General features: G+C 45.7%; 1 protein-coding gene across 1 annotated transcript in view; it reads right to left on the bottom strand.

Annotated features, from left to right (window-relative positions):
• The window catches only part of GDAP1L1 (ganglioside induced differentiation associated protein 1 like 1), a 33263-nt gene extending 19505 nt beyond the window's left edge, over positions 1-13758 (bottom strand). Inside the window, exons 1-3 of the mRNA XM_073309574.1 lie at positions 13539-13758; positions 5694-5886; positions 118-291 (exon numbers count right to left, since the gene is read on the bottom strand). Of these exons, the coding sequence (XP_073165675.1) occupies positions 118-291; positions 5694-5886; positions 13539-13718 (547 nt within the window). The 5' untranslated portion in view covers positions 13719-13758. The remainder of the gene's footprint in view (positions 1-117; positions 292-5693; positions 5887-13538) is intronic.
• Positions 13759-19958: the final 6200 nt, after the last annotated feature.

Below are 19958 nucleotides of genomic sequence, written 5' to 3'. Positions count from 1 at the left end.
TGTCAACAGCACCTGTCGGCGTGGAGTTTGCATAGGGCCAAGATAGAAAGAAATAAACATCCCCCACCATCCCACTGTTCACTAGTGATAGGCAGCCCTGCTAAGGAGGCAACTTACTGCGGATTTCAGCTGTAGCGTACTTTGGAATCATGGAGTCAGTGGTGAGCTCGGGATGGAGGATGCAGCCGTGAGTGTAGGCGTCCATGGGCAGTGAGTCCAGGAGCTCTCTGTACTGCACCACTCTTGTATGAAGAATGCTCCCGGCATCGGGGATCAGCTGGGTAACGTTTTCTGAAACGTGGAACAAAAAGTTGGCATTGGTTACAACTACCATACGTCAACTTGTTCCCATGTGACTTGACTATCCCCAGGCCACAGGGATGATCAGAGATTGATTTAGGGTGGCTCATTACTTCCTGTTTTGCGACACCGGTTTGTGTTTAGCTTGTGCTAGTTCTGATTAGAGATGGAATCAAACCATTAATTGAAACACCTTCCTTCAGAATGTTGGGGGCTCAAGTGAAGTTAACCCTGGAGCTAAGCTTTCCTGGTTTGGTTGGACAGGTCCCTCCTGTGCACTGGTTGATTAGGTTGATCATGTACAGTATGCCCTCCCCCCGCACCCATTGAGCGTAAATGTTCAGGACCTGGGTCTCACAGTCAGTGAGTATCTGCAGCTCCTATTGAATTTAGTGGTGGTTGCAAATTCTCTGCATCTCTAAACATCAGGTGCTGAGTTCTGTTCCCAGGAAAGCAAACTGGCACCAATCCTCTGTATCTGGGATTGATGACATTTTCTGAATGCCCTGTGTATGGAGTTCTAGGGCAACAGAACTATTTTATGATACTCTTTATTCCAAGTGCGGTCTCTTGGCCAATCAGTGCACAGCCACAGCACCTCTCTATAAACCAGATCCACCACGTCTGCTTTAGCTGTATGCTAATTCCTGGATGCCAATTGGGGCACTGCCAAGCACCCACAATCATAACACTCAATAATAACAGCAATACTTAGTACTTATATGGCACTTTACATCTTCATAGTTCTGCTCTAATATTAACTACCGTAAGGTCAACCCTGGCTGCGTTATGCAGCGCGTCATCAGCCCACACTCACTGACACAATCACATTTGTGTGAGAGCTTTCTCTTCCTGGCTAACAACATTCAGTTCCTTCTCTTCTTGCCAAAAAGTGTGAGTTAGTGGCCTGATTTTCAAAGCCACAGCCCACCAGGGTTGTTTACAATGGCAAGTCTAATATATCCATGTAATTACTGTGAGTTCACATGCAAATCACATGCAAACGGACCCTTCTGATCATCTTCAAGCAGTCTCAGTAATTATGCACACAAATTAGGCACACTGTGGCACCTACATCTTTGGCAACAGCCCTTGGCTGCGGGGTTTCTAAGAAAGGAGGCTCACGATGTCTGAAAGCTTCTTTCTGTTTGAGTACAGCACCAGAGCACCTCACAACTGTGAACGTTCATCTTCGTATCCCTACGAGGTAGGAAATATTCCTGAATTGAGACACAGAGTGATTAAGGCTGGGATTTCCAAAAAGAGCTTAGTGGAGTTAGGCACCTCTTGAATCAGTGGGGGTTGGGTACCTAATTCCCTCGGATGTCTTTGAAAATCTCAGCCTAAGTGACTGGTCCGAGGTCCCACAGAAGGACTGTGGGGGTGTGAGGAATTGAGTCCAGCTCTGTTGAGGCCCAATTCAATGCATTACCCACAAGATCACCTCTCTTCTCTAGTCGGGACATGTAGTTTCTCAGTCTGTTTTGAATCATTCAGCTTCTGTAACTTTCAATGTTTTATGGCTTTGCTGTTTCTAGGCTTATTTTTCCTGGTTCGCTTCACGCTGGTAGTATGAGCTATAGGGGCCAGTTGGTAGCATTCTTTTTATTAGACTCACTGCTGAAAATACAGAGGGGATGACACTGGAATGAGGGAAACATTATTTTTCTGGGCCATTTTTATGGATTTTATAGATCGCTTTTAATGGCCAGTGAAGTAAATTTACCACGGGGGCTCAGTTAGCCATACTGCCTGTCTGCTGTCTGCAGTGCAGTGCTCTCTTCCTGAGTTCTCTTCAAGGGGCCTGGCTCTTGATCTGGGATAAAGAAATTAAAGTTCTAGGGAGACATTTTGTAGACATTGGCTCGCATTGCGTCTTAATTAAGGACCTGAGCTGACAGCCCTTCCAATGGCATGCAGCCTCCTCTGAAGTCAGTAGGACTTACTCACTGGCATGCTGCAGAATCCGACCTGATCTGTGTTTTCACTGCAGATGTACATTTTGCCAGTCAGTTCAGGTACAGGCCACATAGCAGCCGCCAATACTCACAGAGTAATGCTTCATTTAGACATATGTAAATCAACAGTGCTGGTTTTTGTGTTGCAAACCTTACTATTCCTGCTTCAGGGATCTTCAATAGCTAAATAAAGGTCTGGGATCGTGCCTGCCTTTTCTCGCTGAAAGCTAGTTATGGCATCTGAATGGCTTTGTACCACCAATACAGGGTTTTGTACATACCAGGGGATTTTGCAGGTGCTTCCTGGAAACCCAGTGAAAATGTGGCCCCAAAAAATCACTGAGGATTTAAACAGTTCCTGGAGAACATCTGATTTCTTCTCAGCTGTGATTGGATGAAATCTTCCACTGGTCCCAGGACTTCCATTTCCTTGCACCAAGCATGGAGTCAAACCAGGAAGTCCTCAGTTTTACTCAGCCTGTACTCTGGCAAACTCTCACTGACTTCTATGGGTGTTTGAGCATGAGCCCCAAGATTTGGGTTATAGCTATAGCCGTGGTACATCCTCACACTGAAAAGCACATCAGACTTGGGAGGGAAATAATCCCTGGTAGTTGGTATGTAGTGCTCTGCATCTTCAAGCCCTGTTTAAACCCTAATTAAACCTCATCACCTCCCTCTGAGGTGGGTAAGTAAGTGCTATCCGCAGCAATGGGAAAGGCTTGTCCCGAGAGATAAGTGAGCTGGCTATTCCCTAGGATAATATAAATCTAGAGTCTATAAAGTACTAGTAAATGCACTATCGGGAACATTCCTGGCCTGGCCCCCAGGGATGAACTGCATGGGACCAAGTGAGGTGTCTCCATTGTTAGTTTTGGGGATTCTATCAAATTAAACCCTTTCCCACTGAATTTTTCAGACTGAGAGATTTTCACAGCTTCTAAACATGATGTGGTTGAGCCAAAGTCCTTCATGGGGCTGCTAGTTTGCCGTTCACCTTCATGCTGCCCCTGGACCAAGTACAAGAGCCAAGATCCCAGCCACAAATGGGGACTTTTCATTTGAGACCAACCACCAATGGAATTAAATAACACTACTATAGAATCCCCAGCGCGCATGTGCCTTCCGCTGGCTCCCAGCCAGCATCGTACCAGTTCATGCCGAGGTTTCCCGGGTTGGAACCCAACACATTCAGAATAGCCAGCCCTTCAAGCAAGGCTATTCAGTAACCACACTGAAACGCAACAGCTCCGGCTGTAGACCCACTCCCTTCAGCTGGTGTCGGAGGCATTAGCTCACCGGAATGGCACCGGTTCTCCCTGTTGGTCACTGAACAAACTCCACATATTGGGCCGATTGCTGCTGATGCCCTGTTATACGTGACTCCACAGGGTATTGCTGGTAACTAACAGAGCTAGGCTCTGCTTCAAGCCTGCAACAAAATGAAGCCTTGCAGATATCTATCCTTAGTATAAAGAGCACTTCCAGGATTGAAACATTTTTATGGCGTGAGTGATTTGTCTCGCCAGCATCAGCTTCTAAAGACTGGCATTGCAGGTAAAGCCAGAATGGGCTGGACATGATTCCAGAGCTTGTTAATATGACTAATAGAACTGCTAACCAGGGTCAGAGCACTTTTTTCCCCTTCCCATCCCCTTCCCCAGCACCATGGCAGATCTGTAATTATCTTTCACTCTAGGAGCTGTTCCATGTCACTGGCTAGGTCAATGCCTTCTGCTGGTGACAGGATGCTACCACATGTGCATCTTCTGCCCTCATTTAGATGTGTGCAACCCTAATAGAGACAATGTAAAGTCACATCTGTAAGGGGGAGCTCACTGGGGATTAGAAATTAGTGAGGTTGCATTAATAAAGCAGAATACGGCCCGCTGAGCCAAGTGTCTGAGAAGAGACTTTCAGACTGAACAAAATCTGGGTCCTGGCCTGGTCCATAAGCAGGAACCTCTGGGAAGCTGGGAGGGTTGGTGACAAATGGTCCTTTGCTTTGTTTAAGATGCATTTGTTGAAACTTTGGGCATTCAGCAGAGACCAGCCAGTTCAACTAAACCTAAAAAAAGCCTCCAATTGGGTGGGGAATCTTCCTGCTTTTGCTGAATGCCTTCTCTGAGCCATGTGAGAAGGGAGTGCTGGAGTCAAGGAGAGGAGGGCAACCGCTGATCCGCCAAGGCTCCCTTATGTTCGGAATCTATTTTAAGATGTTTTTTAAAGTCTCTCCATTCCTAAGGTGACAGGCTGTGTGATGAACGTCATGATGACAGAGTTAAAACCTCCCTCCTAAGCCTTTGAAGTCTCCCGGCTTGCTCATCCCAGTCTGACAGCCCTGAACTGGCCAGCTCTGCTCTGGCAAATGAAGGGAACTCAGGAAAGCACTGGTGAGTCATTGCCTCAGCAGAGAGACCCGGGCCCTCTCTCTGTGCACCCGTAGGGTGAAGCACCAGGGCAGAGCAGTGTGGGGGAGCTCGCCCTGCCACTAACCAGGCTGCATTTGCTCTGGATAAATAATGGGATTCACTCCTCAGGGATGGCAATTCTGTGCCGCTCACTAGCACTACATTCATGTAACACCAAATGTAAACATCTCCCCTCCAGCCCTCCTTAACGGCTGCCATCCCCTTTCATTTCCTCCCAACTGGCAATATACCAACCTGCCCTCCGACTGCAGCCACTCACCAGCTCAGCCCCAGTGCACTAAAAGCACAAGCAAAACCCTTCCCGGGCACAGTCAAGAGAGAGGAATGTCAGAGCCCGGTGCTACTGGCCAGGATGCCAGAGCAAGCTGCTTTTGGCAGGCTATGAAAGCTTCACGTCAGACAATGTGACGTCCTGCTAGGGGGCAAAACCCTGCAGAACTATTAGGTCTAAGCAGAGGTTGAGCAAAAACCACAATTGGCACTGATTTTGCCAAATCTCACTGGCCCTGGCTGGTTCAGAGCTAGGCCTCATTTTATCCAAACTCATAAAGGTTGTAGAGGTGGAGAGTTGAATAAGTGGCTCCAGTTTCACCCCATCTCTGCACATGAACTCTCATAATGATGATGCATAGAAAGAATAGAGTTGTCACAGCTGGGGATCGGTGAAGTGGCCTGGAACATAGCCCAGAACTCAAACCAAAGACAAAAACAGTAGTCCTGCTGGGGAGCCTGACTCATAAAGGAGAATGGGGACACGAAGAGCATGAACTAAAACTCCCATAAGGCACTGTGGTGACATTTCCCAATTGAAATGGTTGGTTTTCAGCTGAAAGTTTTCAGTTTTGGCTGAAAATGTTTTGGCTTTGGAATGTTTTGTTGTCAAAGAAAAGCTGAAATTTTCCTTGAAGAGCAGACACTTTTCACCAACAGCTTCCTTGAGCTGAAACCCAATTTTCCACCAAAACCCCATTTTGATGATGAATTTTGACCCACCCTTCCTTACCTCCTGTGAAGTTCTTCTCCAGGTAGTCGATGATCTGGTTGTAGTCACTGACAATGTTGTCTCCATGGATAATCACGGGCACCTCCTCCCCGAGGTTGAGACGCATGAACCAGGGCTCTTTGTGCTCAGTCAGGGGCATGCTGACATCCCGCTCCTCGCACGGCAGCCCCTTCTCTGCGATGACCAGGCGGACCTACAGCAGGAAGCAGGGCAGAGAAGTCTGATTGCTGCCCACCAGGCTCTGTATATGGTCTCCCATACCCACAAAGTTCACAGGACAGTGATGCTCAGCCACTTGTGGCTCTTTGGGGCCCAGTGCTGCACAGGGCTGATTGGAGCTCCTCTTCCCAGTGGGCATTCAGTAGAGTGCCCATCCTAGGATTATTCCTCATGCCACCTGACACGTCCTATGGAGCAGGACATCAGGAGGAGCCCTGACCCCAACATACCAGAGTCTCTGGCATCTCTCCCAGAAGCCAAGAAGGAGGTAGAAGGCAGAGGTGATATTTTGTTACCCAGTCTCAGAGAATCACAGAAACTTTTTATTTATATTATAATTTCTAGGACCAGCCATCATGTTGTTCTAGGTGCTGCACAACACAGAACAGACAGCCCCTTCCCCAAAGAGCTTACAACCTCAATATAAGACCAGACAACAGATGAATACAGATCAATAGGGGAATACAAGGAAACAATGAGACCATATTGGCCAGCATGATAGGCAGTGGTCTCTGCACACCAGCAGTTAAGTGTTTTGTAGGCCTGGCAATGAAGGAGAGCTGTAAGGAGGGTTTTGAAGGTGGATAATAAGTTGGGTTTGCGGATGTTTATGGGGAGCTTCTCCCAGGCACGAGAGGCAGCTTGGGAGAAAGTGCGAAGGTGCTCGTTTGAAAATTTAACAAGTTAGTGATGGCAGGTGGTGTCACGGGCTGCTCAGAGACAGGCATAATCTCAGCATGCTGTCCTCCTCTTGTGCCATTATGTTTCATCACAATGGCTCCTCCGAACGCGATATCCTTGAGACACAATGACACGCCATGATACACACGTTGCAAATCTAGGACAGGACAGCATCAGGTGATTATTGGGCCCCTCCCTTACATGCCAAAGTGGCTGACGGCACTTATACATGGAGTATCGTTGCCATAGCAGGGGAAGGCTTGCTGTTTTCCTCGCTCCGGCCAGTCAGTGCTCCCTTGGGAACATTTCTGGTTCCAAAAGCAGAGGGGAGTGTCATGGTGAGAGGAGAATGCAAATGTCCAACAGGGAGAATCCTGCCACGTCTTGCAATCCCCTCCCCTTTCCCTTTGTTTTCCTAGCACTCCATGCGGTCAGACAGCCTTATACCCCATAGCTCCTGCTCTGTGAGACAGTCTCCATCTATCTATCTCTTTCCTCCTTTGCCTCTGTTCGCTCCCTGGCTCCTGTTGTTTATCCCTGTGAAAGATTCGGGGTGATATACTTTGGATGAAGATGCTGTACATAAAGGTCCCTCGTTGCCTGTAACTTCCTTCTTTCCTTTTTCCTGGCCCTTGTTGCTGGAGACATTTGATATTATAGAAGGGTCTGGCTTCTTGAATGCTCCTGCTGCATGGTTAGAGCAGGGAACTGTGAGCCAAGAGTACTGAGTTCTGATGATTTTACGTTTTCTTCCTGGTCATTGATAAAAATGTTAAATAGAGTAGGGCCAAAACCCGACCCCTGTGGAACCTCACTGGAAGCACATCTGCTTCATTACAATTCCCTGTTTACAATTATATTTTGAGACCTATCAGTTAGCCAGTTTTTAATCCATTTATTGTGTGCCATGTTAATTTTATATTCTAGTTTTTTAATCAAAATGCTGTGCATTTGTGGGTGTTTGTGAGTGTGGCAATTAGTGTGCTTGTGTGTGTATCCGTGTAACAGGGCTTGTCTCTGTGAGTGTGCACATTTCTGTGTGCTTCTCTGTGAGGATGGCAGATACCGTGTGTGTTAAAGCAAAGCATCACTACTTGCACTCCTTCTTGGACCAAAAGGTTTGGACTAATCAGATCTCTGTGCTTTAGCTCAGGCTGTCCCCTGACTTATCACTATCAGCTGGTAAAGGCCAGTGAATGCTTATAAAGCCCTTAAGCTTCTGTGTGATTGGATTTATGGTTTTATCACCCGATTACCAGTCGCATTGTGAGAGTGGTGTTTTGATCAGCCAATCTAGTCCCCACTCCCTTCCAACACGGGGATCTGCTGAGACAGAAAGACATACTGTGCATTTCTACACCACCCACAGTTTCACTACTCAGCAGTAGTGGGGAGCACGACTCAGGCACTCTGTCTGGCTTCTCCATCTTTCGCTGCTCCTTATGTGTATCTACAGATAGTCACCTCTAGAAATCTTCCTAAAGCTGCCAGAGAGAAAAAACTGCCATACCTAATACAGTTCATACGTCTGTTTTAGGATGATGGTAGGCACCATATTACTTCCATCTGCCCAGCTGGTGCACATACAGAGCTATTGGCCACGCAGTGGATCTCATTTAGGGAGGCTCCCAAATTCTTGCTGTATGACCCCAGTTCCCAGTTTCATGGGCTGAGCAGCTCTAAACCCAGCATCATAAAAAATAATATCACCTAGGTCTTACACAGCACTTTTCAGCCAGAGATCTCAAGTCACCTTAGAAAGGAAAGGCAGAATCATTATCCCCATTTTACAGATGTGGAAACTGAGGCAGAAAGAAGCCCAGCAGACCAGGGAACAGAAGCCAGCTCTTCTGAGTCCTAAGCCAGTGCCCTAACTATGGAGTCCTTCTGCATGAATACAAAGCCTTAGGAGGATCAGTGCAGTTTAGAGTCATCCTCTGACACCTCTGAGCTGGCTTAATAGCTCCTATGCCAAATCCTGCCTTTCTGCCAATGGAGGAGGTGTGGCCTGGAAAAAGGGAAACAGCCAATGCCACCTGTGTGTGAGTGACCCCCAAACGCTACATCACCCCCATGAGGCCATTGGCAAGTGGTATAGGGATCAGCCAAAGGGTCCATCCCAGAACACACCTGACCCAGGAGGACTATGGAGACACATAGGTGGCTTAAAGCACCTTTGCACTCCCTGTCCTGAGCTGTTCTGTATATGCCTCCTTTATATCTGTATCCCACCCTTTACATGGCTTTTGAGCACCAGGCTTGGCTTCTTCTTCTGAGTCAGGGAGATCAGGGGTTTAGATCAGTGAGTATCCCAGCTTCTTTGGGCAGCTGTGCCAATTTTCCAGTCTAGGCCCTTGGCAGTACCAGTAATGCCCATTGCCTCCCATTCAGCTGTGTGCGCTCTAACCTGCCAGAGGGGTTGGGCTGCTACAAAATTGACTCCCAATGCAGTGAGCAGCACACGCATCAGGCAGGTTGAACTGTGTACAGCTGAATGGGAGGCAGGCAGTGAGGGCCTCATCCTTAGGGTAGGGAACAGTCAGGGAGCCTGGAGTACCAACCACAAAAGCGTGGCCCATCACACTGCCCATCCAGCTCTTTTAGAGGCACCCAGTCCTGTTTCATTTGCACCCTCACATACAAAATTGCACTGAGCTTTGATTTTTGTTGTTATTTGTCAGATCTTCCTAGGCACATGGAACATGAACCAGTTATATTTTTCCAGACACTCAACAAATTGTCCAGATGGATGGTATTAATACCAGGATGTTTGTTTTCTACTTGTTCTAAATAAAAATAACTCCAGGAGTGACAGGTTTGCTGTGACATGGGACTGGGAGTTGTGAGTTCTGTCCCTGACTCTGAGACAGACTTTCCATGTGAACTTGGGTAAATAACTAAACCTCTGTGCCTCAATTTCCCCGTCTGTAAAATTGGAACAATGGTAGCAACCACACAGGGGCAGGAGGATTTGAGATAGAATTAGTAACACTTACAAAGTGCTTCCAGATCCTCACATGGAAAACGTTAGAGAAGTGCAAGTATAAAGCGTATAAAATGCATTGGCTAACATTTTCAAACCCACATGTTCAATATTAGACCTCCAAGCCCATATTTAAGGTTCTGATTTTCAAAGGTGCTGAACAGTCACAAATCCCATTGACTTCTAGAAGAGCTGTGGGTGCTCAGCACCTCTAAAAATCAGGCCACTTAATTTAGAATCCATAACACGAACTTAGGAGTCTAATTTTAGACATATAGGTTTTGAAAATGTTCATCACTATCACTTAAGTAGGGCACACGACTAAAAACAAAAACACTGGTGTGACACCTAACAGGTGCTTAACACACAACTTCTGAATTAAAAACAAACAAGCAATTGTTTTCTTACAACTAGAATTTGCTAAAAATAAAACTTTAAAAAATAAGCATTTTTTTTATTAGAGCCTCCAAACAAAGAGTTTGCAGAACTAGCAATTCATTATTTATAGGCTCGACAATTTATTTTTTCCTTTTAACATAAAACAAGTCAAAGCCTGTGCCCCTTGTTTTCAGACTCCTCTCGTTCTGCCCCTGTGTTGCTGAAAGGGAATTAAATCCCAGAAGGGACAGTGCTGGGATAACCGATCCTGCCACTGAGGACGATTGCCCCAGTCCCCTTTTCTAATCAGTGAGCCATTAAGGAGCCAGTGGCCTGTTCTAGAACTGACAGGAGAAGCAGAGCTTGCAGCAGGGGTCACCACACGTGTCCAGCAGGTACAGCATGGTACGGTGTATCCCTGGCACAGCAATTTGCTACCCACATTGCCTGACAATAGTCATCAGGTGCTTTGTGTTTCTGTAGCACCTCCCATCCCAACCTCTCACAGCATCTTCTAAACATTAAGAAATGAAATCTCACAGCCCCACTGTGAGGTAGGTCGGTGGGTGCGATTATCCTCGTTTTGCAGGTGGGGAATTGAGGCATGGAATGGGGAAGTGACTTGCCCAAGGTCACACAGTGAATAAATGCCAAAACCACAAATGGACTCTAAGGATTCTCCTCCTGGAGTTGTCCTTTAACCACTAGACCATGCTTCCTACCTGGATGTGGAAGAGGTTTCCACTCAAGCTAAGACAGAGCCACCTTGAGCTCAGACTCCATTTCAGAGCCTGGAGTAGAAGAGGATTCTTATGATAATAAGCACTGGCATGCCGGGGCAAGCCTCTCTCTACAAAATAACCTTTGGTGCATTTTGGTTCTGATGGAAGCAGCAAGCTCGACAGCCCTGGAGACGGATCTCCTCTAGTCACAGAACACGTACAGCAAGCATAGTAGCAGGGCAGCCTTCCCACACACAGCACCCTTCATCAGTGTAGTTCCACCCTGACTACAGGTCAGGAACTGCATCTAGGCTAAGAGAAGAATTCATTCTATCAGGCTTATTCACTTCTTGAACTCTCATTTGAGGCTGCCAAGAAGGAGGGTGTTCAGACCAATTGCTATGGCAATTTTTATCACATAGAAAGCTGATCTGCTAGGAACTGGACTAAGACCCACCAACTCATTTCATACAAGAGATTCCAAAGAGCTGCCGGAAGGTAATTACTTTGGGTCACAACTGACCTGGGCTGGATTCAAACTGATAACCAAGCTGTGAAGTGCTCACTAATCAAAGCAGTCCCCTGAATCTCCATGTCAGCCTCTGAGAAACCTCTGGTAATAGACTGCAAGGGATTCTGCCACCAGATCCAGCGACCTTGCTTAGCTAGACTATTTCTTTACAAAAAAATCACTGGTCTGGGTTCCAGATGTGCACAGCGTATGAGAGCCACTGACAATACGTCTGAATCCCAGAGACCTAGGGTGAAATCCTGGCTCTACTGAAGTCCAGGGGAGCTTTGCCATTGACATCAGTAGGTCACAAACTCACCCCCAAGGTCTGAGGGGGACCATCAATTAATGGAAGAAGGTCCAAGGCCTGGTTAAGAAACACTGGGCCAAATTTATACCTAGGGTAACTAACCCAACTGGGTTATACAGGAATGAATCTGGTTCTTTGGCTTGTGCAGGTAACCCTGCTTCCCTCCCCGTCTCCCCCAGCTTGTTTCTGGAAGGCTGAAGGAGACCATCTTATGCTCTGGCCATGGTGCTGAATGGGGAGGCTGGGCCCAAACCTAGAACAAGGAACCCCAGGTATTTCTTTGCAGGGTGGCTAGATCAGGTGGCCTGGCTGTGCATAGCACTTCAAGGTACTTCTGTCATCAGGCATCTGCACAGAAATGTGAAGCTTTTATTGTGCCAGACACCTTGATTGAAAGAAGAAACCTTTTCAAATTAAAAGCCTATTTCGCAGCAGTGAGGGCCAAATCAGGGGTTCAGCAGATGATCCCCACGTCTTAGGGTTTGCCCCTGGAATCCCACCCAATTAGTCAATATTCAACAACTTTGGCAGCAAGATGATGGATCTGTGCAATTAGTCAGGGAGACAGGGGCTTGGAAACAGCTTTACTCCTAGAGGACTTTTAACAACACTTCTAACATAAGGGAAATTTCCTATCAGAAAGAGGCTTTGAAGGATATTTCAATACCTGGCATAGATCTGCTTTCTCCAGCAGGCTGTGTCCATTACACTTACATGTACAGGTTGTCTTGCTAGTTAATCCCTAGTTACAGTGAACATGTTTCAGGGTGTTATTTCTTTGCAAGTGACTTTAAAAAAATCAAATTGGGATTTCAATAAATAATATGAAATTGTGCACTGTGACTTTAAATGTGCCCTATAGTGTTCATGGAGTGGTTCTGGCAGAGGTAGGGCTAGGCCTGGATTGGTTGTAGAAAATCCTGTGTGAGTGGCTGGTTAACTGTTTCCCTCCCAGTGCTGGGAGACAAATGAGAAAAGCAATAGATAAGGATGCAAATAGCAACCTCCCAAAAGGGACATTGCAATGCAGGGAAGGAAGGAAAGATGGGAGTCAGATTGTTTACCCTAAAGACTCAGCTCTGCTAATGCAGAATAAACACCTTAGTTAGAAGAGTGCGAAGAAAGGACTCAACATTTGTAGACATCCAGCTGCACTGTGTGCCCTAGGATTTCTCTGTGCACACACAGAAGCCTGTCCTCCCCCTGCGTCCCCTCACCCCCACAGCCTCCCGGAATGTGCTTGGGGTGAAGGGAGAACATTCTGCTCTCATGGAAACCCAGAGCCCTTGCAGCTTGAAAACTTTATGTTCACCTTCTCCACTATGAATAATTCAGCTCACATATTTAATGAATGTAAGGAGAACAACTGGGACTGTTGGTGACTATGAAAATAAGGTCAGGTTTGTTGAACATTGGCTGCTATCCTGAGCTGCAGAAAAGAACATTTACTATTGACTGGAGGATATGACTGATTGTTTTTTGTTACCAAAATCCATGCATGGCAGTTCTGAACTGACTCAGAGAGTTGAGGGAACAGGATTTCAATAGCATTGCTGCAGCATCAGGAGCAAATTTGTTTGGCACAGTGCTGAGCCAGGATGTATGGGAACTAATGGTGACCACTGTACGTATGACTACTGTCCCCTCCCCCAACACCAGGACAGTCCTAGCTAGCCAGTATTTCAATGCAATTGTCTTTGTCTACACTTCTCCCTGTCAGGTAAGATTCAGGTGTTAGATGGAGCAGAATCATAAATCAGAAACATCTCCCAGCACAAAATCTGACTCCAAAGCAAAGGCAGAATTACAAAGAAACCCCCCCACCGCCACCCCAGACAGATTCTGTCAAAAATGCAGAAATACAGGCACAAAACACACTGCTATTTAAATATTCCGGTTGCCAGCTGTACCCCTATTCACCTCTGAGGAATAGCCAATCTACTCATCCTACAAAGCACCCATCCAAGCCATTTTCCCAAGGCAGGGATATGCCCTGGATTTTGGAGGTGATTCTTCCCTGGGAATCCAGCACAGCATTTACCTTTTGTGAGCTGAAAGACTGGGTCCAGTGATACAAAACCAGCCTATCCTTGGATCTGAGAGCAGGGTCTGTTGGGTCCTGGCTGTCCTCAACCTCTGCAGATTTCCCTGCATCGTTCTCAAGAGCTGAAATGGGCCACCAGCTGCAGTTGGTGGGAGTAGCATTGTTGGGAGTCGCCATGACAGCCTGAGATTGGAAGAACGGGGGAAGGAGAGAGCAGCGGCAGCTGCACTATCCAAGCATCACATGGGCTCATGGAAACAGCATCATTACTCAAGCAAGTGGACTGAATTTCATTACACCCTCAGTATTAGGTGGGGAACGCAGGGGAGCAGAATCAGAATCAGGTCTGAGTTTACAAAAGAAGGGGATTGTGTGTGTTTAATCAGAACCTGTTTACACTCATGTCAGAGCTCCCACTGAAACATACTACAGTGGGCATGCATTGTTTCATTGGAACAGATCAGAAACAGTCTCTGCTACCGGTGCTACCAACACAGCAGTCCACATGCAACTCCAAAGTCCACATCTCATCAGGAATGTTTTTGCAATTGATACTAACATTTGGATCACTTTATATTTGATAGATATTGGATAAACTGATTCAGAAATAAATGCTATCTGTAAAACAGCAGGTGCTTTCCTACCTACAGCCCTGTATGGAACAAAGAAGCAAGGACTCTTCAAATGTTCTCATGTTTCTGTATGTTCCGATTAACTATTAATTAATTATTTTGATTTATTTGTATTGCGGTAATACCTAGGGGGTCCCAGTCACGGACCAGGATCCCATTGTGCTAGGTGTTGTACCAGCACAGAACAAAATGACAGTCCTTGCCCCAAAGAGCTCACAAATGTGGGTTACAATTATTTTATTTACAGAATTGATGGCTCAAATTGGGAACATGCCTTTCATATGTAATTATTGTAACTGTGCATGCAGCCAGAGTCAGTGCTCAGGTAAATGGCTGGCTAGACATCTAAGGGCCTTCTGTAGGTGCAACTATTTTGACTCTGATTACATTCACAGGATGTGGAGGTACAGACTGGTTGTGCATATTCACACATATTTTTGGCCACATGATAACGAACACAGAGGTCTGGAAATCAGGGCCTCGCTGCCTCACCATTTGGCTTCATATCTGGCAACGTTTCCTGACAGTGTGCTCTGTCATCTGTACCACTGAAACAGTCGCCCAAGAAAAGTGCTAGAAGCACCACTTAAGATTAGACTGATTCAAGTCTGGGAAAATAAAATAAATCCTGTATGGGCTGGGAGGATGAGCTCAGTCACTGAGGGGAACTAAATTTGTGCCCACGCAAGATGCACGTGCAAAATGTGCTGGTGCACGTTTGCACCTGTGAAAACTTTGTGACAAATCGTGTCTAGCTGCTGGTTTGTGTGTGCAAGGGCTGGGCTTGGAGTGCACGAAAGGACAGACATGCACATTTTGCTGGGGCATTTTCAGAGACTGGTCCCCACGGGTCTTTCCCATCTCCAGCTTCTTCTGATCCCCTGACTTTGCCCCTCATGCTACAGACGTAGAACTAACCCTGTGGGGTGAGGGGTGGCTGGAGGGGGACTGAGACATTTGGTGAAATGTGCCCCTGTTTTAGACCATTTAACAGGAGCTCGCCACCTCATTCATTCCCCACAGGCATTGTCTATGGGGTGACGTGCAAGGCAGGTCTTAGGAAGGGCTATTGCTGCCCTTACTCCTTTCTCCTCTTCAGTCTCATGAAACAACCATGGAAGAGATTCACTGTCTATAGCGAGGGCTTGCAAAGTGCAGCCGGAGGCCTCAATGCAGCCTGTGAAGACTTAACAGAAACAGCTGTTCATCTCTAGCGTTTATGACAGGGGAACTCAAGCAGCAGGCAATTGCTACTCAACTGCCAAGAGAGATCCAGCTCGCAGCCTTGAGGCTGTGCACGCTGTATTACAGGTATATAAGTGCAAACGTGGGCCTGCCTTTAGGGGGCTGGCAAGTTGCTGATGTGGCCCTCTTTGTCACAAACTTTGTGCGCTCCTGATCTGCAGCTTACACAGAAGCACAGTATGAAGTGCAAAGAAAGGCAATGCCACCTTCCTCAGCTCATCCTAGTCTTGAATTTAGCATTTTCTATTCTCCAGGCACAATAATAAGAGGTGTTTTCATTGTCTATAAAGCATCTTTCCAGATCCCTTTATATTAATAACTCTCACTGACAATGTACATAATCAAATGGTGCCGCTATTTTGGGCTTAGAACAAGAGGAGAGCCACTCAGTATTAACCTATCAGACCAGATCATTGTCCACCAAGCACCATCTAGTGGACTATTTGATTTTATACTATATATTGTGCAGTCAGGAATAGAAATGACAGTCTCAGTATCTTTCTGAATCCTGCAGATATTCACATCCTTTGGGAGTGTGTACTTGGCTGGCAGTCAGACAGGGTGTGACCTAATAAACCAAGCAAAGGATTGAGAGGCAGGATTGCTAGGTTCTATTCCTGGCTCCGACGCTAACATTGTGTGACCTTGTGAAAGTTCTTTTCCCTCCCTCTCCTGTCATCAGTTTCCCCATCTGTAAAAACGGGGGTGAGACTGATCTCCCCTACCAGCTATTGTGAAGTGAATTTGTTAGTGTTTAAAAGTTGCTGACTAGAGATATGGAAAGCATCAAACTGAAGGCATGCTAAGGGTTAAAGTACTGTGGGCTTGCTAGCTAGGAGATTAGGAGTGAGATTGAAAAGTGGCTGAAAGGCTGAATCCAGGACTTCAGAAACACAGAAACGTGGCCCAACTTAAAAAGAATTGGTGAGTATCTGCTGCTTTGGTTTTTCCAGCTGGCCTGAAGCCAGGGAGTGCCAACATGTATCCTATAGAGTCATAAACATAGGGCTCAGGAGGTTGTCCAGTGAAGTCCAAGACCCCCAGGCCAGGACAGGATTAACTATACCTGCCAGATGTTATCTAACCTATTCTGAGAGTGGAATTCGTCCATGCCCCTTTGAGGAGAAAAATAATTCAGTAAACCTAGCTTCCCCACACTCAAACGGAGCCATTTCTGAGGCTGGCAAGAGTTAACTTATTTGATGTCTTTGTCTCGCAGCGCTCTAAGTTCTGTGAAAGTAACATGAAACAAATGAACATGGTGAAGAATTGGCCCAGCTTTGTTAACTCCTTGTTTTGTAATGATTTTGAGCTGTGGCTAGAGGAAGAGTGAGGAGCAGCAGGAATGGAGGAGCTCATGAGAATAAGGGAGCACAAAAGAGACAGAAGGGGAAGAGGGGCCGTCAGAACTCCTCACTTGCCTTGCCTAGCCACAACCAACCAACATGGGTTTGTAGGCACTACGGTTGAGGTGAGGCTTATTAATTTTACCCAAGAGTTTTCCTCCGGTAGCATGGAAGAAAGCAGGATGGTGTTTAATGAAAAAGTTGAATGTTGGGTAAGGAAGCCAGATCGAAGTCAGCGGTTGACACCACCATGAGTTATTATTTAGGCTGAGATGAAGAGGGAGCCAATGAAGGGACTGATGTGATCAGAGAGGCAAGCTATGACGATGATCTTAGCAGTAGTATTCTGGATGGACTTGAGGTGAGCCAAGCTGAAATAGTCAAGCTGTGAACACTTCCATCTAACTCAGGGCACACTGGAAACTTCATTGGAGAACCTGCTTTCGTGCTATTTCCACCTGTTTTGCAGAGCTAAGTTCCATAGTTCAAATGAGATTCCAAGAAGGTCCTAGTACTTTAGGGTGTTTCTTGGAATGGTTTGAGTTCCACTCTTTCCTACATTTCTCCCCCAGCCCGGATCAAATAGCACGAGGACTTGATCCATGCTCTGTGCTGAGAAATCTGCTACATGATTGGTGCCATCTGATGCATTTACAACATTTGAGCTTGATGCCAAATGATCATAATATCAGCCTGTTGGCCCAGGCTCCCCCCATTTCCTGTACATCTTTCACAGCAGCAAGGTCATTGCTCAATTGTAGTTGGTAAGATACAAGCACCACTGCAGTGCTTAGCAAGAGCCACTGCCCCACCGTGACCTGGGAGTCCCTTTCACCAAACACAGTAACAATGGAGATCTCATTTTCAGAGAATGTGGAATGGCTGGTCCAGTTTTCAGTGCTCCTGCCGGTACATGGAGAGTTGGGTTTTGTTTTATGTTTGCTGTGGGTCACAGACAATGAATACCAGTTTCAAATGGAATACAGGCATAGCCTAGAAGCAAAAACACATCACACAGATGCTTTATAATATGGATTTGTTAACATCTTGGGCACCCCTCTCAATAGCAGGCAGTCACCATTTTGTAAGAGGGTATCTTTGCTAAGGGCAGCGCTGTAGTCTTACTCCCCTTGAGAATAGGAAATGGCAGAGGGCATTTCTTCATGGAATTCTCTGCAGATGAACATTATCCATTGACCCCCTGCTGAGAAGAAATGTTCTTTTTTGAAGAATGGGTTAAAAATCATTAATCCTAAAAATCTGTTTTAAAAAACTACCACTTGTGACAGATTTACTCAAAAGGAAGAAAACAAAGGACAGATTGGGGAGGGTATGAGGGGGCAGGAACTGTGTGTGTGTGGTTAGGAGAAAGCCACAGGAAGGGGAAATTGAGTAGTTTGGCTTATAGGGGGATGTGGGAGGGAGAGAGTGAGAAAATGGGCGAGAATATGCGCAGAGAAATACACGGGACATGAGGGAAACTTGGGTGAGTGTACAGGGGAACATGGAGGCCAGGAGCTGGGTGAAAGTGCCCAGTACGCTCTGGCTGGTTTGTGCTGCTCCAGAGAAGGGTAAAAACAGAGACAGCCTACTGCTGGACTCTGGACCTAAACGTTAAATCTTTTTTTCTTTTAATGCTGATATTAGATATCTTCAGACCATTAGAAATATTACATGGTATCATTCTCTTTGCATTTCTTGAGTGTTCCTGTATGAAACTTCCTTTGTATTGCTATTTATTAATAATTCCCACATAAAAACATTGAGCTAGACTTAAAAGGTAACAACATTATAGGGATTTTGTAATTATCAGAAACAAGCATTACAAGCCCAAGAGATTCAGAGTTAAGGCTAAACTTAAAAGAAATCCAAACTGTGTTAAGGTATGGAATGCACAGGAAAGGTACCCAAATAACCTTAACTGTGCCTTCTAGCGGCATGATGAGGGAGAAAAGACAACAAAATTAAAGTGTCTAAAAATCAGTTTAATCTAATCTGCGACTACAAACACTATTACACATTAATAATAGTCATATAGTTATTACATGGCATCATTAGAGGTAGAACCTGTCGGTTCCAGCTGACGCTTGGAGCTGCGGCACAACACAGATGTGAGCAACACAGACGACAATGCACATTGTTGATGAATGCCTGCTAACTAGGTTCAGCGGTGGCCTAGAAGAACTGCATCATGCTACTGAAGATGCCATCGCTTGGCTAGACGACTATACACACGCTAAATAAAATAAAGTACTACAGGGAAAGTTATGGTTCTTTAGGTGCCTTAGCTGTGTTTCCAGACTTCAGCATGTTTGGATTTCTTTTAAAAGCTTAACTCTGAACTTCCTGGATTTGTAATGCTTGTTTTGGGGATAATTACAATATCCCTGTAATATATTTATCCATAAATTACTGATCTATACTCAACCTGAACTCCAGATGTGAAAAAAAGTAAATGAAAATGGAAGGGGGGCGGGATTTAAAAAAAAACCAAGTTTTTGATTTTTGACAAATGAAAAGTGACGGGTCAGTGTGTGTTTTTACAAGTGTGTTTTTTGGTGAAAATTTCAGTTTAGTCAAAGTGCCATTTTCTGCCAACAGAATGTTTTGACAGAAAATTTTCATCCAGCTTCAGTGTTATTGCCCTATACCATCTAGCTTGTATGATGTGTATATAGACTCTCTGCCTATGGCAACATTGGCCCAGAAACAACCAATGAGGAAAAACCCATAAATTGATGTATAAAGGAGCTGATTTTTTCCTACAAACGCAGTGTGGCCTAGTGGATGGGGCACTGGACTGGGATTCAGATCTGAGTTATTGCCAGCTCTGCTATGGGCCTGTGTTGTGACCTTGAGCAAGTCACTTCACTTTTCTCTGCCTCAATTTCCCCATCTATAAAATACACAATACTTACCTCCTTTGCAAAGCACTTTGACATGTACAGTTGAACAGTGCTATGAAAGAGCTATTATATTATATTATATTATTATTATATAGGGTGCAGAAACATGCTCTACGACAGTCTGCACTTCTAAACATAGCTGTGAGGAAGAAACCTTCAAAATTTGCTTCAAGTGGAACCATCTATGCAATACTCAGATTCAACAATGAAAGACACCCTGCCCAAAACACAGAATATTTACTTATCCTTCCCACACAAGTGGGCTGGTTTAAGACAGATCCCTAACTA

Source organism: Lepidochelys kempii, chromosome 13 (genome assembly GCF_965140285.1).
Source record: "Lepidochelys kempii isolate rLepKem1 chromosome 13, rLepKem1.hap1, whole genome shotgun sequence".
Taxonomy (NCBI): Eukaryota; Metazoa; Chordata; order Testudines; family Cheloniidae; genus Lepidochelys; species Lepidochelys kempii.
The sequence above is the reverse complement of the archived record's forward strand: the minus strand, read 5'-3'. Positions and strand labels throughout refer to the sequence as shown.